This window comes from Eschrichtius robustus, chromosome 5 (genome assembly GCF_028021215.1).
Source record: "Eschrichtius robustus isolate mEscRob2 chromosome 5, mEscRob2.pri, whole genome shotgun sequence".
Classification (NCBI taxonomy): Eukaryota; Metazoa; Chordata; class Mammalia; order Artiodactyla; family Eschrichtiidae; genus Eschrichtius; species Eschrichtius robustus.
Genome location: NC_090828.1, coordinates 72,691,183 through 72,716,483, shown reverse-complemented (window position 1 = coordinate 72,716,483; position 25,301 = coordinate 72,691,183). Strand labels below are relative to the sequence as shown.

The 25,301-nt window shown below is 36.5% G+C and overlaps 1 protein-coding gene across 16 annotated transcripts in view; it reads right to left on the bottom strand.

Moving 5' to 3' along the window:
* The window catches only part of BAZ2B (bromodomain adjacent to zinc finger domain 2B), a 383,609-nt gene that overhangs the window by 14,065 nt on the left and 344,243 nt on the right, over nucleotides 1–25,301 (bottom strand). For 13 of the 16 annotated variants that reach the window (XM_068545042.1, XM_068545028.1, XM_068545032.1 and 10 more), the window contains 7 exons: nucleotides 24,572–24,716; nucleotides 10,290–10,945; nucleotides 9,609–9,882; nucleotides 9,273–9,428; nucleotides 8,729–8,889; nucleotides 3,601–3,911; nucleotides 3,076–3,211 (listed from right to left, as the gene is read on the bottom strand). In XM_068545042.1, the coding sequence (XP_068401143.1) occupies nucleotides 3,076–3,211; nucleotides 3,601–3,911; nucleotides 8,729–8,889; nucleotides 9,273–9,428; nucleotides 9,609–9,882; nucleotides 10,290–10,945; nucleotides 24,572–24,716 (1,839 nt within the window). The remainder of the gene's footprint in view (nucleotides 1–3,075; nucleotides 3,212–3,600; nucleotides 3,912–8,728; nucleotides 8,890–9,272; nucleotides 9,429–9,608; nucleotides 9,883–10,289; nucleotides 10,946–24,571; nucleotides 24,717–25,301) is intronic. The other 3 variants (XM_068545035.1, XM_068545040.1, XM_068545041.1) reach the window with 1 other exon arrangement.

Sequence of the window (25,301 nt, the reverse complement as noted above, 5' to 3'; positions counted from 1 at the left end):
AAAAAACAGTGGATGTTGCCGATTGCTTAACATTAACAACAGACAACATATTGTGGGCTGAGAAGTATCTGGAGGCAAATCATGGCAGCTCCTTCTTTCCTAGTAAGCATTTCTGGTAAAGAGGATATTTCTAAAGATATTGAGCACTTTAACATTTTTTTTTAGAACTTCTTATGAGGATTATTATAGGTTTTGTTACATTTCTAATTAAAGGTTACCAAGTGCTCATTAATCTTTGAATAAGAAACTCTGCCTTCTTTTCAAAGTAGTTTTATAGCAAATAATGTATTATTAAACATTAAAAAAAGAAATAAAAATTATGAGATGGAGTTAAATAATGATGAATGTATATTAATTTATTAATAACAATGGAAAAGAAATTTGTAAAACCTGAAATAAAGCTTTAGACTGCAGAAAGTAAGTATACTAATATAAAGGTAGATTTTGGTATAAGTTTTGGGTTTCTGGGTATGGGTTATAACAAAACTGCCTACACTGTGATGATTTTTTTGGTGTAGATGAGAAAAGTAACTGTACAAATTTCATTCTGATATAGGAATTGAATCTTTTTTGATCATTCAAGCCTACACTTCACCAAATATATTTGTCTAAGGTGACTTTAAAACTGGTTTTAATAATAATTTTTAGAAGAAAAATTATTTTTACCTGGTAAAAATGCTACCAGATGACCTGAACAATGCCTTAAAACTTATAGTAAATTCTAATCTATATAGGGAAAGACCTAAATTTGAGCATATTGTGAAAACTGCAGATTCATTATTCCATGGACATTTTAGAAAGAAGTGAAAAAAACCATAGAAGAAAGCAAATGTATTTGTATAGAATGAATAAAGTCTTGAGTAGTCTAAGTATAGAGGTAAAAAGGAAGGAGAGAATGCTAAATTATTTAAGAATCACTTCTTTTCTTTGGGGAAGATTATTTAAAATAGGAATTTTACCCTTAGTCATTCATGAAGACAAATCTCAAATGTTTGAATTTTAAAGCTAACCTGTAATTCAAAAGCAACTGTTAAAGTAATTCATAAAAGTCTACATATAATAGATATTTCTGTATACGATACAAAAGAGGCAAAAGGGACACGTACATGATTTAAAATAAATCTCTCTCTGGAAAATATAAGAAATATAGCTTTTATTTTGAACATACAGCATTTGTTGCCTAGTACAAAGTAGAGGCTACTACATGATAACTAACTGGGCTTGAACAAAGAAGGCGAAAAAACATTTTTAAATGTTAGAGGAAAGACTAAAGTATCTACTCAATGCCAACGATATCCAAATATTGGGTTGGCCAAAAGGTTCGTTCGGTTTTTTTCCACAAGATGGCTCTAGTAACAGTTGTCTATAAGTTCATTCAGAACAATTTTGTTAGATTGTACGTGACACCTATCACATCAGCGTGCATTTAAAAAAAGACTTATCAAAATTGGTGAATTTTTGTGTAGCTATTTTAATACTGAAGATGGAAGAAAAACGCCAACATTTTCGGCATGTTATGCTTTATTATTTCAAGAAAGGTAAAAACGCAACCGAAATGCAAAAAAAGATTTGTGCAGTGTATGGAGAAGGTGCTGTGACTGATTGAACACATCAAAAGTGGTCTGCGAAGTTTCATGCTGGAAATTTCTCACTGGACGAAGCTCCACGGTTGGGCAGACCAGTTGAAGTTGACAGCGATCAAATCAAGACGTTAACTGAGAACAATCAACGTTATACCACGCGGGAGATAGCCAACATACTCAAAATATCCAACTCAAGCGCTGAAAATCATTTACAGCAGCTTGGTCATGTGAATCGCTTTGATGTTTGGGTTCCACATAAATTAAGCAAAAAAAACGCTTCTTGACCGTATTTCCTCATGCGATTCTCTGCTTAAACATAATGAAAATGTTCCATTTTTAAAACAAATTGTGACGGGTGATGAAAAGTGGATACTGTACAATAATGTGGAATGGAAGAGATCGCGGGGCAAGCGAAATGAACCACCACCAACCACACCAAAGGCCGGTCTTCATCCGGAGAAGGTGATGTTGTGTATGTGGTGGGATTGGAAGGGAGTCCTCTATTATGAACTCCTTCCAGAAAACCAAACGATTAATTCCAACAAGTACTGCTCCCAATTAGACCAACTGAAAGCAGCACTCAACAAAAAGTGTCCAGAATAAGCCAACAGAAAACGCATAATCTTCCATCAGGATAATGCAAGACCACATGTTTCTTTGATGACCAGGCAAAAACTGTTAAAGCTTAGCTGGGAAGCTCTGATTCATCCAGCTTATTCACCAGACATTACACCTTTGGATTTCCATTTATTTAGGCTTTACAAAATTCTCTCAATGGAAAAAATTTTAATTCCCTGGAAGACTGTAAAAGGCACCTGGATCAGTTCTTTGCTCAAAAAGATAAAAAGTTTTTGGGAAGATGGAATTACGAAGTTGCCTGAAAAATGGTAGAAGGTAGTGGAACAAAATGGTGAATACACTGTTCAATAAAGTTCTTGGTGAAAACGAAAAATGGATCTTTTATTTTTACTTAAAAACCGAAGGCAATTTTTTGGCCAACCCAAAACATGATGTCGGTGCATAAAGGAAGAGCTCTCTGCTTATTCTGTATTTACTTAGCTAAGTATTTCTGGCATTAAAAAAAGAAAATTGATACAAATATAAAGATATTTTAGAAATGAAATGAATGTACTTAGCAGGTGATGTTAGCAACTGGAGTGTTTACAAGATTGAAAGGGCCTTCCAAACATTCAGATTAACAACTATTATGCTGACAGAATGGAGAAGACAACTTCAGTCAGAGTTATAAACAACATTCAAAGGAGAGGAAAAGAAGATTTTAAACAACGAAAGGTAACATTTGGCAGGTTCCTTCAAACAGCTCAAAATAAAGAGGAAGGTGTCACACTATACAGTATCTAAGAACTAAGGAAATTCTCAAGTACAGCATACATTGTTTTGACAATAAGTAATGCATAATTAAGAAATATCTGAAGATCGGAAAAAAGCAGGGCAAAGTAAATGATAGTATTTCTTAAATAAAAGCACTTACGACTTTCATAATTGATTTTTCCCATGCTATTGATTTCTGTAACTGCTGAATGCACAGAGCTACCTGTGCAGCACTGCGAGCTTCTGATAATGCCCTTCTCCATACCCTGAGCCCTGGAGCAATATCCTCTTCAACTCTGCATTGAAATATAGAAAAATTAAGTAGGTCACGTCCACATTTATGGTTACTGAATGCGAAACAATCATCACACTGAAAGCCAAGCAATGACAAAAACGTGTAACAGCCAATAAGTATAAGGTTTAAGCAACTAAATCTGATGTAGTGCACAGACTGTGGCTGCGTGCCTCAAAGCTTAGTCACAACCAGGTAAATGTAAGATCACTTTGCAGGACTATCGACGCACATAACAACAACGGGAAAATGGTTTTACAAAGCACCATGCGAAGAGCATGATCCATATGGATCACAGACATACAAGAAGATACATAGATAACAGGCAATAGAAAATAGGCTCCAATTAGCAAAGAAGCACAAGAATTTTTCAAGTTAATCTCAATAACCTACCCGTCACCATCACCACTAACGGATGGTGCAGGAGCAGGGACAGTAACTGTGCCCACATTATCCAGTTTGATCTGAATGGTGGTACTTAAGGGGCTCTTCAGATACCTTCTTTCAACGTTCCGCTCCAAATCAGCCAGCCTGGTTACAGCTATATCTAGGGGGTTGTCACTCTTCCGTTCCAGTGCACGTGCACTGCTTTCTTCCTCGCCAGTAAATTCTCCATCATGCTCCTTGCACAATTTAGAAAATGACTTATGTTCAAAATATACCAAGTCCTCCCTTTCTGATGCAGGCTCTGGACACATCCAACCCTATATATCAAAAGAATAATGTTATTATGGTTTCCTCTTGAAATGCCTGCTGGGTGAATCACCTTTACTTAAAATACAGCAGCAGACACCAGCAGATCTTAAGGATCTTTACTAAACGTGTTTACCTTGTGTTTCCTAATGCTAGGTAGAAACAAGAATAAAAAATTAAAAGAAACAGTTGTGAGAAGTTTGAAGAAGAAAATTTAATAACTTTTGATATTATGAAAGGTATAATGAAAATCAGCAAAGTATTCTGAGAGACTTTAGACTACATGCTTATTCATTTCAACAGAAATCTCTCAGTGGTCTCTGAATTTAGCTCTTCCTTTCCATTTCCATTCCTTCTACCACTCTTCCGTACGTACAGGGGTCTGTACAATACTTACCATTTTTCCTTCAGCCGTAGGAGTTTGCGTGAGCTGTTATATTTGTCTGTATAGCCTTTCCCTGCAGCTCTTAACCTGGTTAACCCCACTCATCCTGCAGCTCTCGTTTTAAAAGTCCTCAGGGAATCCTTCTCTGACCTCCTTTAGCAGGTAAGTCTCCATATTACAAGCCCACAAAGGACCATATAATACGCCATAGCCTTGTGGTACTCACAATTTTTTACTATTGTGATTATTTGATTCACATCTTTTTACCTCTAAATTCCATGATGGCAGGGACCACGTCTGCTTTTACTCATTTTATCTCCAGCACGGTGAAAGCAAATAGTAGGCACTCAATACACACATGTTGATTGAATAAGTGAATGATCTTATAACTCAGCTTGCTTTTATTGATCTTCTACCTCAAAATCCTTCAAAGTTTCCCTACTGTTTAACAAAGTCCATATTTTTATCATGACATTCAAGTACCTCAATCTACCTCTTCCTCTCATGTTCCCATGCACACATCCTACGCTGCAAATTCCACAACTTGCAACTCCACAAACATGCCCTAAACTTCTGGATCCTGGTGCTCTGCTCAGGCTGTTCCCTCTTCCTAGTACGGCATTCCTTGTCAAAAGCTGACTCACCTTCTCAAGTTCCATCTCGACTTCTACGTGAAATGTTCCCTGATCTCTCCCATGTCTCCATCAGAAGTTATGTATTCTTTTCCTAAATTCATGTATGACTCTGTACTCCTCTATGATCAGTTAACAAATTCTGCAGAGATGTATATATGACTTATCTCCCTATTAGATGACAAGCTTTCTGACAGCAGAAACCACATTTTATCCAATTTTGTGGTGCCTACTGTCTGACGTGGAATAGGGGCTTAGTAAATGCATATTAAATGAAAAACAGAACGAACGTTATCCTTTTTATTAAACCTCTTTAGAGATAATTATTTTATCTTGTACATTAGGATCAATTCCTCTTCTTTAATTCAGTAGAACATTTATATTTGTGAAGTAAGGATGGAATTATGAACAGTACATGTAAGTGCATTAGGTACAAGTCATGTCAAATGAACCTCATTCCCATATTTTGAAAAGGGTACTAAATTGCTAAATCAAGAGAACCCTGTAAACATAGCATATCTTGATGTCTGCAAGGCAAATGACAAGACAAAAAATGAAGACTAGATTAAAGAAATCTAGAGGGTTGAAAACTGCTTCCAAAAAATGGTGGTTGACAGAACTTGTGTCACCTCAGAAAAGGTCCCCAGTGCCAATGTCCAAAAGGCTCTGTACTTGGTTTGTCCTGTTAATACACTTATGAGTAACTTGGTTGATTGTTATTAAATCTGCAGATGATTTAAAACTAGGAAGAAAATTTAATATTCTGTACAACAGGACTAAGATAAAAATAGTTCCATATGCTGAAAAATGTACCAACATGAAATTAATAAAAATAAAACAATGATAAATGTAAATTTTAGGTTTGAAGTTTAAGCAACTAATCACAGAAATATTGAATACTATATGTGATAGAACTCGCTTAAAAGCTCTTTGAAAGAGGGCCAGAGTTTGTTTTTTCATAGCGTATACTCAGTGAAGCAAGAGTATAATGTGGATGCTAAAAAGCTAGTACAAAATTCAAACAGCATTAATGGAAGTATAGTGCTGGATTAAGGAAAGTAAAAGTCCCATGAACACATTCAGACAGCGCTATGTACAGTTATGGATACAACATTTTAAGAAGGATATTAACACTGGTGTTTATACAGAAGAGAATCATGTACATGGAAACTATTTCACAGGACTAATGGTTGAAGGAATTAATTAGCTTGTAAAAGAGAAAACTTAGAAAGAGACACAGGAGCTATCTTTAGAGGAGCTGGAAGAGTAATTAGGTTTTTCGTATACTCTCAACAACAGAACTAGGACAAGAGACTTGCAGATTTTCCTACAAAATAACAAAGAATGTCCAAATTATAAGCAATATTAAAAATATAAATGAATGCACCTAAGTAAGTCCCACAGGCCACCTGTGTGATGTGTCTTCACAATGGCTAGTTCCCCACATTAAACATATAACTCTGTTTTCTTAAAAAAAAAAAACATTAAATCTTCTATAGATGTTAAAATAATGTCTTGTGGTTATTTTCATCATTTGTGTTTTTAGACTCTTCAAGAATAATATAATTCATTTTTTCAGAATAATACAGAATAATTTAGTAATACCTTAATAACAGAATATTAAAACATTTCACTTAAAAAACACATTCTACTTTTCTTACACACTTAGAACACAGCCAAGAATGTCTAAGCAGCCAGTAATGTGATAAGGTTAATGCAGGAAAATATGAGTATGGCTCCAGGAAAATGTTTCAGGCCCAAACCCTGACTTTATACTTAACTTAAAAAAGCTTGGGGGCTTCCCTGGTGGCGCAGTGGTTGAGAGTCCGCCTGCCAATGCAGGGGACACGGGTTCGAGCCCTGGTCTGGGAAGATCCCACATGCCGCGGAGCAACTAGGCCCGTGAGCCACAATTGCTGAGCCTGTGCGTCTGGAGCCTGTGCTCCGCAACAAGAGAGGCCGCGATAATGAGAGGCCCGTGCACCGTGATGAAGAGTGGCCCCCGCCTGCCGCAACTAGAGAAAGCCCTCGCACAGAAACGAAGACCCAACACAGCCATAAACAAACAAACAAACAAACAAATAAATAAATAAAATTAAAAAAAAAAAAAAGCTTGGGACTTCGCTGGTGGCACAGTGGATAACAATCCACCTGCCAATGCAGGGGACATGGGTTCGAGCCCTGGTCTGTGAAGATCCCACATGCTGCAGAGCAACTAAGCCTACGTGCCACAACTACTGAGCCTGTGCGCCACAACTACTGAAGCCCACACACCTAGAGCCTGTGCCCTGCAACAAGAGAAGCCACCGCAATGAAAAGCCCGCGTGCAGCAATGAAGACCCAACCCAGCCAAAAATAAATAAAATTAAATCTTAAAAAAAAGCTTGGTGATATGCTTTCCCAACCAATAGCCAATTAGAACTGGCAAATTAGGTGGAAGAAGTCGGGGGAAAATTAGGCCAGTAGAACCAATCAAATTTAAACCAGCAAGTAGTAGCAACTGACCATGAGAGAAGACAGAAACAGACTATAGAAAGCAGACACAGTCGTTTAAAAGCAAAGCACACTAGGAACATTTAATGTAGGGGCAAAACCTCTTCACATTTCCTGAGGGAATCATTATCTAATAATTGGTCTTTGCACTAATGATCCTGTGTCACCAAGATAATTTAAATCAAACTCATTATTCTCAATTTAAGAAGGCAGTGTAATGCATAACATAAGCGATCTGACAAACATGTTAAAAAATTATGGTGCTAAATGGAATAATTTTCATTTCTCTAGAAAATTAACTTGTGTGGAAGACTTCATTTGTTGAAGATGCCAAATAAATGAGGCATTTTTATACTGTATTATAGTACTAGGAGGAAGATATAGTTTGCTAGCAAAATAGAGTCAACAAATGATAAATTTTGCTTCCCAAAGTTGGTAATTATGTTTGCAGCAAGAAAGGGATATGTTATTAGCTCTGGAAAGTGACATTTTTTGGAGAACTTCAAAAGTTTCCAAATGCCATAGGATAGTATTATGGCATAAGTTTCTCATTCTGAATAAAACATAAAATAGCAGATCAAATTACATGGATACTACATTTTCTAAACCTTTTCAGGTGTCTCATACTTATTCATCATCCATCCATTTACTCTCAGAGACGTCACCTTATTATCAACTGAGAAGACTTTATACCCCTCTTACCAAAACTAAAAATTCTTGCACTAAGGTAAAGCTTTCCTTTTGCCTGTCCATTGGAAGCCAGTCTGATCATGATAATGCTTGTGACATGGTAATGCCCAGTAGATAAATAAATTTAAAATTTACATATATATGTAGGGTGTGTGGGTATGTGTATAATGATACAGTGTATATTTGGATATATCTATATTCTCCAATTTTAAATTATATAGAGTGAAATTTTGACATACAACATGGCTTGATGCAAGGAGGTTCCTCTATATGAAACAGTATAGTAGTTATTTGATAGAGCATTATATTTATCATGGGTAAAACTAGAAATGACACTTTTGAATACCATTAAGGAGGCAGCAAGACTTGGTAAAAAGAACACAGGTTCTGGAGTCAGACAGACTTGGATGAATACACACTTAGCTTACTATATGACCAGTGGCAGGTTACTTACTTTGAGTCTTGTTCCTTACCTGTAAGATGGGGGAAATTAATTCAGGATCATTTTGAGAATTAAATGAGATAAAGTGAAAACATTTAGCAGAGTAACTGGCACATATCAGGTATACAACAAATGATAGTTACCTTCCATCATCCTAAAAACAGATTTCATTCCAATCAATTTTACCTTCACTTGCAAACTTGCTGATGCAACTCTCCTTTCTAGATCTTCTACCTGTTGAAGAATACTCAAATCCATTTCCATTGCTTGTTCTTCTACTGACCAGTTCTCCACAATATCTCGAGTTACCTGGTTTTCTTCATGTTCATTTAATTCAATAATAGCAACTATATTTGAAAAGAAATTAATTTTAAAATTCACTTTATCCCTCAATGATTTCTTCTAAAAAGTGAATAAGGTTCCAGGGATAACATATACATGTAACTTAACACACACAAATGTACTTGTGCATACACAGGCAGATTACTCTTAAAAGTAGGAATATTCTTTTTTAAGAAACAAAACAATATGTCTGCAGGTTGTGAGAAATTATAAGAAAGTAATACCTATTTAAGAAATGTAAAGAGTTACTGTTTGTTGAACAAAATAGAAAAAAAAAATGCCTATTAGTAATAAATTAAGAATTAGGATATACTAAAATATGTTTTAAGATAAAAGAACTAATTCTCATAACTAAGCAAGAGAGCAGAAGTCTCTTTTAGGTACATACCATCCTTATTCTTGATGCAAGCTTGAGTAATATAATCCAAGTGTTTCTGAATTTGTTTTTGTAACGCCTTTTCTCTTATTCCTCTGAGATGGAGCACTTTGAGCAAAGCTTTTAGGTCCTCTGGGTCAATAATTCTCCACCAACCAAACTGCATTTCTAAGTTAAGATAAATATGTAGATCTTTTTACAAATATTTTGAATATAAATTAATGGCACAATGCAAATCAGAAGACTTATAACTATGTAGAAAACCATCAAAGATTCGGTTATAATGCAGGAATCTATAACAATAAAATAAAGTAAGTAAGTGGCTATAAACCATCTCAATGTACCTACCTTCTGGAATAGGTTTTGGATTAGGAAAATCTACTGGTTTTGCTACTTCAACAGCTACAGGTTGAGTTGAAGAGACTTTTTCATTCTGTGGTACTGGAGATTCACTTTTACTTGAAGCAACATTAGGTGTCAAGAATGAATTACTATTTCCTTCTGATAATCCCAACCCTGATCCCAGACTAGGTAAAGGTGATGTAAATGGATTACTGGAAGTAAGCACACTGGTGGGCCACCCACAAAACTGGAGTCCCATCATAGATACTCCACTTTTCATCTGCAAAAAAACACAAAACATTTTAAAAGTAGAACAATCTAAGAAGTTAGGAAAAGTGTTTAGAACCAGAAATTGTTTATAAAATTCGGAAAAAATATTCTTTCACTTACCACGATTAGAGGCAAACTAAATACAATAATAACACGTCGTTTCATTTGCTCCCCAAGTAATTTCTTTTTAGATATAATGCAACAGTAATAAGTTAAAAAGTAATTAAAGAAGGCTTTGACTTAGACATCAGTAGTTCTGATGAAGCTTGGTGATAGCAATTCTGACTCTTCAATTTTCAAACCATGGCGGAGATAATATTATAAATATTCAACTGATTTCCCTTGAGAGAGAATCTTTATGGGGTCAAAGATTAAATAAAGCAACATAAAAATGAGTTAACAATTGGCAGCACTAACCTGAAGAGGTGATAAAGCAAATGGATTTAGGCCAACAGGATTCTGAGCAGAAGATGATCCAAGAAGAGGAGCTGGGGCAGGCGAAGGTGACTTAGATGGTGGCTGAGACTGAGGGGTCACTACAGAAGCAGTTGACATACCTGCATGGGTAAGTGATGTGTCATCACAAGGTGTCCTTGGCAAAAGGCTAAACCACTGTCTATTCTTTTCAGTCAGTGTTTTTAACAACTGGTCACTGGGGAGAGGACTACAGAACTTCCCTGGACCACCTGAACTGGTATTGAACAGATTATTAGAGTCTGTCTTTTCCACGCTGCTTTGTGTTGCTGTTGATTGAATGCTGCCCAATGAATGTTTTCCACTGTTTTGATAAGACAATGTGCACCCATTTGCACTACTGTTTGGTTTGGGGGTTATTACATCTGACTCAGGAGGCACCTTAGCTACTTCTAAAAGCTTGCTTAATTTTGAAAATGAACCAGGTTTCTGAAGAAACAGATTTGTGTTATCTTTTTCTTTAGTATCTTCCTTTTGCTCACAATGATCTGGATTTGAACAATTTAAAGTGTCCTCAGAAGTCTCAAATATTTCTTCTTTGATCTGGATACTTTCTGCCTTTTTTAGTTTTTCTCTTTCTTTTGCAATTTCTTCTAGTCCTAAAAAATTGAAAAGCATTATAAAGATCAGTTACTCCAGATCAAACCAATACTATAATTATATTCTTTTATTACTTATCAAGTTATATGCATAAATATTTTAGGAAACTTTTCTAGATTACTTAATACTCTCCATTTTCCCCTTTCTTATAGATTAGATTCTTTTGCTCATTGGAAAATTAATGTAATTTTGTGACTGATCTTTAGAAAAACTAAAATATAAAAAATTTAAAAGCCCTAATACACAGCAAAAAATATTATTAATATTTTTGTCTAAACCCTTCCAGGCATTCTATATGCACACACACATATACTTAAACCTATAAATTAAAAAAAAAGGAAATCTCATTATATACATAATGTTCTAACCTACATGTTTTGCTCTGTAAACATCCTGATATGTCAATAAATATATAACTACATCATAAATTTTAATGGCTATAGAATATTCAATAGAATATATCATAATTTAAACAATCAATCTTCTACTGATGGCTATTAATAGGGCTCAGTTATTCACTATTATAAAAAATGCTATAAATGATGAATGACCTTGTATCTGTATCTTTGGACTTAAATTTTTTAAAAAATTTACTTCCTTAGGATAAATTTCTAGAAAAAATTTACTGAGTCCTAAGATATATACTTTTCAGAGTTTTTGAAATATGTTGTCAAACTGAAAGTCTAGATCAATACACGTTCATACCAAAAGCAAGAGCGTCTGTTTGCCTACACCCTCAAGGAAACTAAATGCTATCAGTATTTTTTGTTTTTGTCAATATCTGGGAGATAAAAATCTAAACTGCATTTTTTTTCTGATCTCCAGTAAGGCTGAGTATCTTTTCATGGGCTTACTGGCATTTCTCCTTTGTGAACTTCTGGTTCATATTTTTGAACAGTGTTCTAAAAATAATTTATAAGAACTCTTTAAAAAATATAAATCCACTACTTTATTCAATTTGAAAAGTAATATATGTCCAAGGTGAAATATTCAGTAATGAGAGGTATAAAGAAAACCCTTTCTGCCCTACTCCCTTAGTCCCTATTTTTACTCTTCAGAGGTAACCCTGGTTAATCAATCATGTCTATATATCCTTCTGGAAATCTTATATGCATCTATAGGAATATCATTTTGCAGTTATTACATAAATGGATACTACCCTTCACTTTTCTGCAACTCAGAATAAAATCCAAACTCCTAAGCAAGGCCTACAATACTGTATGGTCTGGTCCCTGAAAATTCCTACAACCTCTGACCACTCTTGTCCTTGCTAACCTTGCTCTTCCTTTCTCCCTTTTTTTCAGCTTCTCAAACATACCCAGTTCTTTCCTTTTTTGGGCACTTTGCATTTGCTGCTCCCTCTGCCTGGGATATTGTTTTGTTGACTGGCTCCTTATCCTTCATGTCTCAGATCAAGTCATTTCCTCACAGAGGTTTTCTCTGATCATTTTATCTGAAGTAGGTTCCCTATTCCATTCACTTTATTTATTTGTTTTCCTGACATATGGTTGACATACAATATTATATAAGTTACAGGTATATAATGTAGTGATTCACAATTTTTAAAGGTTATACTCCATTTACAGTTATTTAAAAATATTGGCTATATTCCCTGCGTTGTACAACACATCCTTGTGTCTTATTTTACCCATTCACTTTAGAATATCATCCTATATATTTCCGTCACAGAATTTATCATTATAAACAATAACCTAATTATTTGTTTATTTTCTACTCCACTCCCACCCACACACTAGAATTTAAATCAGCAAGCTTTTAAAAGCAGAGCAATGTTTCTCTTGCTTATTATTGGATCCCAAATGCCTAACATGGTGGCTGCTATAAAATAGAAGCTCAATAAGTTTTTCTTGAACGATGAAATAAAAGGATGAATTTGATATTTTCACTAAATACCTTAGACAGTTTTCCATGCTAAAACATATAACTGTACTTCATTTTTTTCAATCAGCTGAATAATATTCTATTTTATGGATACATCATAACTTAACCAATCCTCTACTAATGTTTGAAATCGCTTTCACATGCTTCTCTTGAAATTAGTTTCTACCCCAAATTAAAATCCTATACTTCAGACTTATGCTTCTGGACAATATGGAATAATAGGGACTAGATTTACACTCTTGCATGAAACAACCAAAAAAGAGGCAAAATATATGAAACCACAGTTTGCAAGAAACTGGACTTCAGGCAACAAAAAAAGAAAACAAACACAGTCAGACCTATGATTGCCCCAGCTTATTGCTTTGGGTTAATTTCCAGGCTACAGCATAGGGAGGAAGAATCCAGGTGGAGCCTGGCAGACTCCCTGAGATGAGGAGATGGAACTGAGAGTCCAGGGAGATCAAAGTAGCTACAGTGCCCAGGAGACAGTACTAGAGAGGAGAGCACTGCGTGGAGAGAGAACTCCAGAGATCCACAGTATTCAGCTGAATAATGAGCAGTGTGTACATGTGAGGAAACTACCTGAGACCAGGAAGGAACCACCTGAAAGGATTAGAGGTGACAGTGCCAGGTGCTCATACAGGCTGGGTATCTGGTACCTGTTCCTACCAACCAGATTGGGAAACCTCAAGATTCACGGCCATCAGGTGGAGTACTCAGAAGGATCTCGCTTTACTAGTTAGGGGATAATCCATACTAGACCGAGCACTGTTTTAGTCCTGCCCAACAAATTTTAAAAGAAAGATCTGAAAGGATCAAACTTTTCCCAAGTAAATTAACTGTGTTTCAGCTAAAACAAATCTCAAAAATATTTATAGAAATTCAAAAATATCCAGCACCAAACAAGGTAAAATTCACAGTGTCTCACATTCAATCAAAATTAAAAGACATACATGAATGATACATAATTAGAGAATTCAATCAATGAAAACTAACCTCAAACTGACAAGACAGTAGAATTAGCAGACAAGGACATTAAATTTGAAAAAATAATGGCCGAAAAATTGCCAAATTTGATGAAAATTATAAACTACAGATCCAAAAAACTCAACTCCAAGCAAAAGAAACATGAAGATACATAACTACACCAAGACATACCATGATCAAATTGCTCAAAACCAATAATAGAGAAAATCTTAAAAACAGCCAGAAAAAAATATTGTGCCTCATATGATCTTTATGCACTTCTGCACATTTGCCCTTAGAAGACCACCCTACTTCATCACCTCCAATTAGGCACACATGAAAAGAGTCACAAATATTCTCTTCCAATACCCATGCTCACAAATTTCCCTAACTTTACACAAATCATTGGCTAGTAAGGAAATATTAATATTTGTGCTTGATTTATTCTGAGAACTAGTATCTCAAAAACCACTGTCATATATCCAAAAACAAACAGACCAACCAACCAACAGACAAGTTCTTTACTGGTCTGAGACTAGTTGATGACTTCCCATTTGCACCTAGTAAAGTGAGCTGATGATATATTTCAATAGCCTATTCATGGTTGTCTTTAACTTTTATATTCAAATTGCTTAATTATAAACAACTAAACCTCTAATAGAAGTGTAAAATTATTTTTAAAAATTTGAAATATATACAGGATATTTAGTAAAAAGATTTTTTAAATAGTTGTCTAGCTCCTATTTCACACAATCCTCTGTTCTTTCCAGCCCTTCTTTGACATGTATCAATGAGTATTAAAAAAAGTCTTCAACGCAGACGTAGAGAATGGACTTGAGGACACGGGGAGCGGGAAGGGTAAGCTGGGACGAAGTGAGAGAGTGGCATGGACATATATACACTACCAAATGTAAAACAGATAGCTAGTGGGAAGCAGCCGCATAGCACAAGGAGATCAGCTCGGTGCTTTGTGTCCACCTAGAGGGGTGGGATAGGGAGGGTGGGAGGGAGATGCAAGAAGGAGGAGATATGGGGATATATGTATACGTATAGCTGATTCACTCTATTATACAGCAGAAACTAACACACCATTGTAAAGCAATTATACTCCAATAAAGATGTTAAAAAAAAAAAAAAGTCTTCAAACCAGACTAAAGAAGAGGAAAATAAGTAAGAGATGAAACAGGGAGTGCCGTTCACTTGATTAATTTCCTTGGTAGTAACTGCAAGTATATAATGACAAAGAAAATACCATTTCCCAATTAAACCAATTGAAACCAATCCTAATAAGAGCAAGTTTGCTATTGGAAAAGAGACTATGTCTTCTTGAGTTTTATCAGAATCACTTTGAAACCCTTTAGTTTACCTAATAGTTGTCACTGGACCCTAGGGGTCCACGATTCTCAGTTTGAATGAAATTTTTTCCTTTGGCTCTCCTGAGTTGGGCTGAAACAGGCTAAAACTGTCAAACAGATTTTACTAAAATCTAAGTGAAACACAGATAAAGAACACAAGAAATGTAAAAACATTGGCATTTAGAATACAGGTCTCTGTTCAGTGGCTTCCTCCCAGGGTTCAAAGGCTCTCACCCATTCAGTATAGCCTAACCTCAGGAGTACTTTCACAGCTCCTTAACTGTCTTCATGTTGTCAGTACTACCACAACTCAGCTCCTAGGAGACATCTTGCTATTACTGTGGAGAAGACTCAAGGAAGCAGGTTCTTATCGTTGTCTATCTAGGATTGTTCCTTCCCAGTCTGATCCAGGAATTTTTTTAAAAGATGCCTTTTACCATAATACCTTCATCCTTCAGGTAAGATTCCTCCACACATCCTAACAGGGATTAGTTTCTATACTTATAGACCTAATGCTGTAAACATATCCTAATACAAAATGGAAGAGTAATATTCACATCACAGTACAAAAAACTTGTTTCATTTTCCTTCCAATACTGAAGGAATTATCCACAATCCAATATACCCCAAACAGAACAGTGAATTGAAGGGCAACAAATCCTTGGTTTTGGCTGAGTGGCCATGGGACTTTCTTCCTTTCCACTTTCCTGGGGGCCAGCAGGGCCTTTAGCCAGCTAATGTCAACACTGTTCTCAGGATCCTTGGTGTGTAAACTTTGATTCTTGGTATGCATATCCGCAAGCACTGTTCCTAGACCCAAAGGTCCCTTGATATGTTTACTGTTATTTAGAGAAACTCAGTGCTTCTTACCCTTTCTTACACTAACCCATAAATAGAGAGCAAGATATGGGGTATAGTGTTTTGTCTCTTGGAGTGTTTTTGTCACACATCCACGTCCTATGGAACCATTATGGGAGCTGGGAGATCCTATGTACTGTAACTTCCCTGCTTATAAGTTGCCTTCACTAATAAATTATGCTGTTATTAGCACTATGTATGTCATTAGTGATTTTTGTGACCATGCATCTTGTACAACAATTGGTGACCAATAAAATCCTGATGTCATGGATTTCTGGAAGGGGCGCACCCAGGGGTAGAAGAATTCCTTCTTGGGGTCAGTGGTAATTCACTTGGTAGAGTTAGAATGGTCTTAGTAGCAATGCCTGAAGATGGCAGAAGCCATAAAAGTGGTATACTAAAAAGGATGACTAGTGGTGATAAGCTGACTTGAAATTCAGTTCTGTCTCTCTTCCTTACCAGCTTAGAGATTTTCATGAGCCCTAAGGGGGGGATGGTAAACTAAAAAGGGTGACGGCAGCCCCTTTAGAAGGGAAAGTGGGGCAAACTCCCACTAATACATGAGGCAACTGGCCCCTGTGTGTGTGAAAAGCCAGTTATTGTGAGGCATGCTCTAAAGGAATCTGAGTGGACACAACAACGGGAGGAAATCCAGCAGTGTACAGAGTAAGAACTAGGTTCTCAACGGTCTACTACCATACGCACTTGGAAGGATCCTTAGAGGTTTGGCTTGTTTGTTTGCATGATGGAGGGACAGCAGTGATATTAAATGAAGCTGAGAAGGGGGAACACATGTCCCTGTTACAGAATGAGCAGTCTGGGTTGACTAATAATGCTGCGATAGGCGTTGCCACCCTGTTTCCAAACTGAATGCTTGGTAGTGTTGGTAAAATATAGCCCCGTGATTTTCCTGACCCTTGAATGTGAGTGGGACTAGATCCGCAGGGGATGTAGCTGTTCTGAGACCCTGGCTGTGTTAGCATGATTATAAGAAAGCCCAGGGCTTGAGAGGGGAAGGCCTGACAACATGTTCTTGGTGCAAAGAATGTTGGATGATTAAATCAGAACAGGTCCACCTGAGGGGACGACTGCTTTGACTTTACTCCATCATGTGTGAAGCACTGATAGAAATGAAATAGTTCTTTTAGGTCACACACGCCCCATCTCAGGGGAGGAAGTGGAAAGAGGGAGCTTAGTTAAGTGGTACAGGTTTCCGTACAAAATAAAAAGAAAAAAGGAACGAAGGAGAAGATAAAAAGGAAAAAGAATCAAAGACAGCCTAGACTTCTGGCAGAGGCTCCCGCACACCACTAAGTGTGGTATTGCTCATAAGCAGAAGGATTAATAAGACAGAAGTTGATGGTTGTGTAATCCTGGAGTGTGGGAATGTGGTCCTATTCAGAAACTTGAAAGACCTACGGAGACCGTGAAAAAGATTCCTGTGAGGTAAGACACAATATTGAATGGTTCACATGCTATACTGAAGAGTTGTTAGAAGAGTGGGAGACACCAGAAGATTAGGCGGAGAAGGTCCCTGGTGAGGAATCTCCTTCAGGGATTAGAGCTATTAAGCCTCACTCCCACAAACCATCTGGTAAGATCTCAAGGCCTCTACACTCCTCAGAAAAGGACTCAGAGAATAGAACTGAGGGAAATACCCTACATTATCTTGACTCTCTTGAAATGGGATTACATCAGCTCCACCTTATGAGTTGACTCAACTCCTGAAGCCAGGCTTCTTTGTTCCCTGACCTAAGCTCTTTCTAACTTAAGGAGGACCAGGGCTGGGCTCAGTCCCCGGGGTCCCCTCCAAGGGATCACTAACCATACTCCTCAGTTCATTATGCTGGAAAGGAGAACAGCCTCAAACGTTTATGGGCTTGCTAGACATAAGGAACCAAGTATCTATTGTTCCAGAATGCAACAGAGCCGTGGCAAACACATTTCCCTACTGGGGTTGGGATTCTATGTTCACTATGGCTGGAAGACCAGAATCACAATCACTACAAAAGCTTTTGCATGAACTCATTCCTTCCTCAGGTTGCATACCTGGCATGGACAGACTGGGGTATTTAAGTCCTGCACAAGTATGCCCACATATCAGTTGGACTTATTTTTTGTGACCTCTACTGGTAACTTCTATACCTGTTGGTCAGGTATGTTGCCAAAACCCAGCTATACTTACAAGGCCAGGTTGTGCAACAGTGTTGCATACCTGGAGGAGAAAGGTTGCATTTCTTCTTCTTTTTTTTAAAATAAATTTATTTATTTATCTTTGGCTGTGTTGGGTCTTTGTTGCTGCGCGTGGGTTTTGTCTAGTTGCGGTGAGCGGGGGCTACTCTTTGCTGTGGTAAGCGGGCTTCTCATTGCAGTGGCTTCCCTTATTGCGGAGCATGGGCTCTAGGCACGCGGGCTTCAGTAGTTGTGGCATGCGGGCTCTAGAGTGCAGCCTCAGTAGCTGTGGCGCACGGGCTTAGTTGCTCCGCGGCACGTGGGATCTTCCCAGACCAGGGCTCGAACCCGTGTCCCCTGCATTGGCAGGCGGATTCTCAACCACTGTGCCACCAGGGAAGCCCGAGATTGCATTTCTTAAACAAGCAGAGATTCAGGTAGGGGTACTGAGCAACCTCATTTCATAATTTAACAACCCTGTTTAGTCAACTCTATTTGACAGTAGCACTACAAGTATCTGTGACTAAAGTCTCTGACAAAGAGAGTCTCATGACATTTGTTAGCTTTTGGATAGCTGATTTCCTCTAGCCACTGAATAACATACACCTTTTCTGGATATGGAGTTACTGTGTCCCTTGTGTGTGCAGACAACATATATACTATTAAGACTGAAACATATTTGTTATATATTGGAGTTTCCCAGAATTACACAATCAAACAATTGGGATTTTTTTCACAGCTGCTGCCATTTAACAATGGGCTTACTAATATGGTATTGGGTGGCTGATTCATGCTCCCTCTTACCCACAGGCAGTAGAGAATGCAGAAACAGCATTCTAAAAGATAGCTCCAGTTGTAACCAGGCATGTTGACTGTTTTCATTGTTGCCATTGGACTAAATCTCAGAAGCTTGAATGATGGCAGCATGATTACACGGAGAAGCTCAGAATGGTGTGATTTTGAGGCTTCATTTCAATGCTCCCGTAAGTATTAAGTGCATATAATTAAAATTTTCACTTATCACAGGGAAATTTAAAATTGATTAACAAAAAATCATCTTTTTCAAAATTTCAAAGGATGTGGAAATTTGTGAAGTATAATATTTTACTTCTTTTTCTTTTTTTACATTTATTTATTTATTTTTGGCCGCATTGGGTCTTTGTTGCTGTGCACGGGCTTTCTCTAGCTGCGGCGAGCGGGGCCTACTCTTCGTTTTGGTGCGCAGGCTTCTCACTGTGGTGGCTTCCCTTGTTGCGGAGCACAGGCTCTAGGAGAGCGGGCTTCAGTAGTTGCGGCATGCGGGCTCTAGAGCACAGGCTCGGTAGTTTTGGCACACGGGCTTAGTTGCTCCACGGCATGTGGGATCTTCCCGGACCATGGCTGGAACCCATGTCCCCTGCATTGGCAGGGACATTTACGTCTTAAATGCCTTTTTTCCTCCTCTAATTCTGCTACTTGCATCTATGTTATCTACTATTAATGAAATTTTGTACACATTCTTTTGGGTGTACTGATAAATTAATATGCAAGTCATTTTTTGGGGGGGTCTATATACTAGCTACACATTTTCTATGCAGTAAACATGGTTTATATATAAATTGTAAATTTATCCAACTAATTTCTTGAAATAATTCCAATGAATTGGAACTGCTAGAACTAAGGATATCCAAAATTTTATAGTTTTGAGTCCAAACTAGGTTTTCCCCTACTATATAGATGGGACCTCATCAATCTTGTCCCCCACTGTTTATGTGGGTATGTTTCCTAAAACTGTACAAATGTTAAATTTTTAATCTTTGGTAATATGATATTTCAAAGAAATTGCTTTTCTTCTGTTATTGTTCAGCTCAGTCATCTTCATATATGCTTAATCCTTACTAGTCACTTGTGTTATTTCATTTTCTTCTGGTTTGTTTTTGTTTTAATTTCCCTTGGTTTATTAATGTCTTTGTTACTGGTTTCTAAGAACTCATTTATGACTAAGGATGTTAACCATCTGTCATGCAATGCAAATGAAATATCAATATTATATTTTATTGCCATCAATTTACTATGGTGTTTTGTATTTTGGTTGTGTATTAAAATATAATCATGTTGTGTTTAAAAAAAATAAAAAAATAAAAGATACCTGCACTAACCCCTTCAACAATGACCTCTGTAAGACTTGTCTGGTCTGGCTGCCTTGGACTGTTTTTACTTTGAATACTGCTTATACCTCATAAAGGTCCTCCTACTTTCGTGAAGTTCCTGGAGTTGAAGAGCAGAAATGAAGACTCTATTTGGTATGCCAGGATCCTGAGTTTTTATACCTCAATATTCCTCTCCTTTTTTGGTACCTGTCATGATTTCAGTAGGTGGTTGGGAGGTTCCTGTTGTTCATACTACAGATGAATGGATGGATACAAATGTAGATACTCTCCTGCTTTCCAGATGACACTCGCTAGCTATACCCACAGGAGGGTCAATTTTGATTCTCTCTTCACTCCAAACAGTTCTAAAATTTGTTATACACTCACTCTAGAAGTGGGAGATTTTTCCACAGGCCTTATACTCATACAGGTAATCCAAGATCTGATTATCATCTCTATGTAATATTATTGATCATAATGATATTATAGGGATTTTTTAAAAACTTGTGTATTTAAACTTTTAAATAGATGAGTATTAAATCTAACTTTATTAAGTAAAGACTGTGCTTTTATAGAACTTTTAAAAAGTGATAAATGAGCAGAATATAAAAATGCATATTGTTGGGTTTCCTGGTGGCGCAGTGGTTAAGAATCCGCTGGCCAATGCAGGGGACACGGGTTTGAGCCCTGATCCGGGAAGATCCCACACGCCACGGAGCAACTAAGCCCATGCGCCACAACTACTGAGCCTGCGCTCTAGAGCCCGTGTGCCGCAACTACTAAGCCGGCGTGCTGCAACTACTGAAACCCATGCGCCTAGAGCCCGTGCTCCGCAACAAGAGAAGCCACCCAATGAGAAGCCCGTGCACCACAACGAAGACTAGCCCTCTGCTCGCCGCAACTAGAGAAAGTCCATGCGCAGCAACGAGGACCCAACACAGACAAAAAAAAAAAAAAAAAAAGCATATTGGTAACACTGTATTAACTTTCATTACCCACTTATTTCATGGTAGTTTCTAACAGCTGGTACTTATTCATCCTTATCAGCCTTGCCTCTCAGATATAGTACTTGCCTATAATATTACATATTTACATGCTTTTTTTCTTTGTCTTCATATATGCTATATCTTTCCAATTAGACTGTGATCTCTTTGTGGATAGAGATAGGTTAATTGATTCTTTTGTATTTCCACAGTACTCAGTACAAGGCACAGTATAGGTGCATAGTAAACACGATTAAAGAAAAGGAATCTACATCTGTTATTTATTTTATGAATTCCATAGCACTTAGAATAATACAGCAGATGCAAATCACTGAATTAATAAAAATTTTATGAGAAAATAATCTTCAAGTAAAAAATTATTCCTACCTTTCCCGTGTACTGTGCAATGAACCCAAATAATAGTATAAGGTACAATTAATAGTTAAATATCATCTTGTAGCTCTTTTCGATTCATTATGTGACATGATCCTTATAACAACCAAAGAATTTATACAGAGCCTATTAAAATTCTATTGTAGAGAGGAAAATCAGAGTCTAGGGAGGTTAAGTGGTAGGGCCTGAATGGAAACTGAGTTCTAACAACTACAAATTCAATTAATGCTATCTAACTGGAGAGGCCTAACATTTAAAAAAAGAAAGTCTCCTATAAGCTATTCTTATAAACCTTATAGACGTTTAATTAATTATTTACTTACTTTCTTAATTAAAGCATTTTTAGTGTGCCTAGGTATATAAGGTACTATGCTTATTAACACTATGGAAAATAAAAAGTTGTACATACAAGGATTATAAAATTTAAGTAAAATAAATAAATAGTATGTGTATCAATGTGCCAAGATAATGGTATAATTATTTGGTTTTCTAGGAACTCACAGATAGTAAAAATTGGTTCCACTTAAATAAGCTAGAGAAGAGTTTCAAAAGGGCTAGGATTTGAGCTGGATCAAGAAAGATGGGCAAAATTCAGATGTCTGAAGAAAAGGCAAATTAGCATTACATTGAACAGAGTTTGGCAGAGCACAGTGAAGTTCCAGGGGGAGGAATACACGTGTTGAGCAACAGTAAATAGACTGGTCTATGTACATTCATACTGGAGAACCATGTAAAGATCTTTTGAGGTCAGATTTATAGAAGGCCTTGAATGCCAGGTTACATACAGATTTATTTCAACATCTTATAGGCAATAGGGAGTCATTTGAGGTTTTGGAGTAGGGACATGATACAATGCCAGAATGCAATGGAAGGAGGGGATTGCACAGAGAGAAGCTGAGGACAGCGGTAATAATTCAGATATATATTGAAAAAGACCTGATTTCACTAGTGTTGCAAAGAGACTGGCTTCAGATATTTTGAAGGAAAAGTTTATCTGACTTCAGATATTTTGAAGGAAAAGTTTATGTCCTAGATAACTTCAAGTTTACATGCCCAGGTGACTAAGAATGACGTGACCCTTAATCAAATTGAAAGATATTTAATTGTTCTGGGGTAGGGCTCACTTTTTTTTTTTTTTTTTAAGCTTCTCAGGTGATTCTTAATACAGCTAAGGCAAAGCCACTCACCGGGACATTTCTTTATTTGCTTTTTAGCTTTACCAAGGCTCTGCACCCTCAAGTGACTCACAGCTTTGTCATTTTAAATTAGATTTCTAAGGGATCATATGGTAGTTCTAGTTTTAATTTTTTGAGGAACCTCCATATTATTTTCCATTGTGGCTGCACCAATTTATATTCCCACCAACAGTGCACAGGGGTTCCCTTTTCTCTACATCCTCCCTCACCAGCACTTGTTATTTCTCGTCTTTTTGATAACAGCCATTCTGACATGTGAGAGGTGATATCTCACTGCAATTTTGATTTGCATTTCCCTAATGATTAATGATGTTGAGTATCTTTTCATGTACCATCTGTGTATGGGAAAATGTCTTCTTTGGGAAAATGTCTTTTCAGATCTTTTGTCCATTTTTAAATCAGATTTTTTTTTTTTTTTTTTTGCTATTGAGCTGTATAAGTTCTTTATATATTTTGGATATTAGTCCCTTATCAGATATATAATTTGCAAATATTTGTCCCCATTCAATAGGTTGCCTTTTCATTTTGTTGAAGGTTTCCTTTGCTGTATAGAAGCTTTTTAATATGATTAGTCCCACTTATTTATTTTTAATTTATTATTTTAATTAATTAATATATTTTCCATGCTTAAAAATACTTTTATTTTTAAATATTTTAAGCAAACAGTTAAAAAAAGAACCCACCACACTACCCTATTAAATCAACATCTACATCAATTTAAAAACAACTACTTTATATGATTTCTGTTCTAGATGTCTATGTGATTAATCAATCCCCTGTCTCCAACAGACTGTTAAATTTCTACATGGCATGGACTATGTTTTTTATATCTTTCAACTTTCTGCAGTACCTAGAAATGCCTGGCATATAGTGGGTATTCCAAAAAAAAATGTTTTGCAAGAAGTTTTTGCCTCTATGTACCACCATGAGGAAATAGCTATACCCTGTATAGCTGTAAGCACTGACATAAAACCTGTAAGCACTGACATAACACTTTTGGCCCCATCAGAATTTAAACATTTGGAAATGTCCAGGTACAGAGTTCTAAAAAGTTCAATTCAGATGGTTTATTGAGCACGTATATGCATTATGTTACGTGCTAGTTAATGTAACAGGAATGGAGCCAGCGAAAAAAAAATCCAAAGGTAGACTGTAGAATTGTGTGGTAATACAGAACTGAAGAAAGGAAGAAGTTTAATGGAGGAGGAGGTGATCACAAATTTCAAACATGAACAAGATTTCAAGATGAATGAGGATTATAATAAGGGTCTTAGATTGAAGCAAGTTACCTCCAGGGATACTGTTGGGATGGATGCTTGTTGGGAAGGTTAAAGAATAAAACCACATGTTGGAAAACTTGAAAATGGGAAGGAAGAGAAATGGAGATGTAGTTATAAAGGATAATACAGGTGAAGACCTTTGTCTGCTAAAGAAAAAGAATAGTTCATGTTTGATGTCAGAAAGAGTGGCAGAAGAAAAATCATGGAGAGAGAAGGAATATTTATCAGAGCAAGGGGCAGTATGAGTTCAAAAGGAATGGGAATCAAGGTTTTACAATGTTTATCCATAAAGCAGATTTGATTCTGGAAGCACAAAATATATTGAAGGAGTAACAGGGTTTTTAAAAATATGGTTCCTTATATTACTTTGTAACAGATTAATAGTTCCTACCTTCACCACTCTCCATGCCTTCTACAAAAATCCCCCCACATTGGGGAAGAATCCAGTACCGGCGTCTGTAACGATCCTGGCCAAACATCATGGAACGTAAAGAGTGAGAAGCGTCAAAGAGCTTCCTTCTGTACTGACTCTGTTGCTGTTAAAAAATGATGCATATAATTAAGCTATGGATGTTAAGTGCTTTAAAAATTAATACATAAGCGACTTTACACTTATTATGCCTTTAGAGCAGATAAATTTCACTACTGGGAAAAGATAGCAAAAGGGTTAAATATTACAAGCCTGACTTCAATTTTAGTTATACTTATAAAGATAGAAATTACTTTGAGGGTAAATGGAATATTTTTGTTGCCATGGATTAAAGAGATAAGTTTATTTTATCAAGTATCGTATAGTAAAGCATGTCTTATACTTAATAATAAACAGTGTGACCAGGTATTTCATTAAGCCAAAGCAAACTGGCTTAATTCTATTGATTACAATATGTAACAAATAATACTCATATATGTAATTGACCAGACCTCTATTTGCCTATTTTTATACTCATGTTGTAAACCTAGGTAACATATGACTAAATTTTGGGATAAATTTGTGATGAATCTAACATGGCTATAGTATACAGGTATCTCATAATATCAATTTCATAATACTTTTTAAAACTCATTTTTTTAAAACAAAAAATTCATCTAAAACTTCACTAATCCTACTGAAATTCAATTTT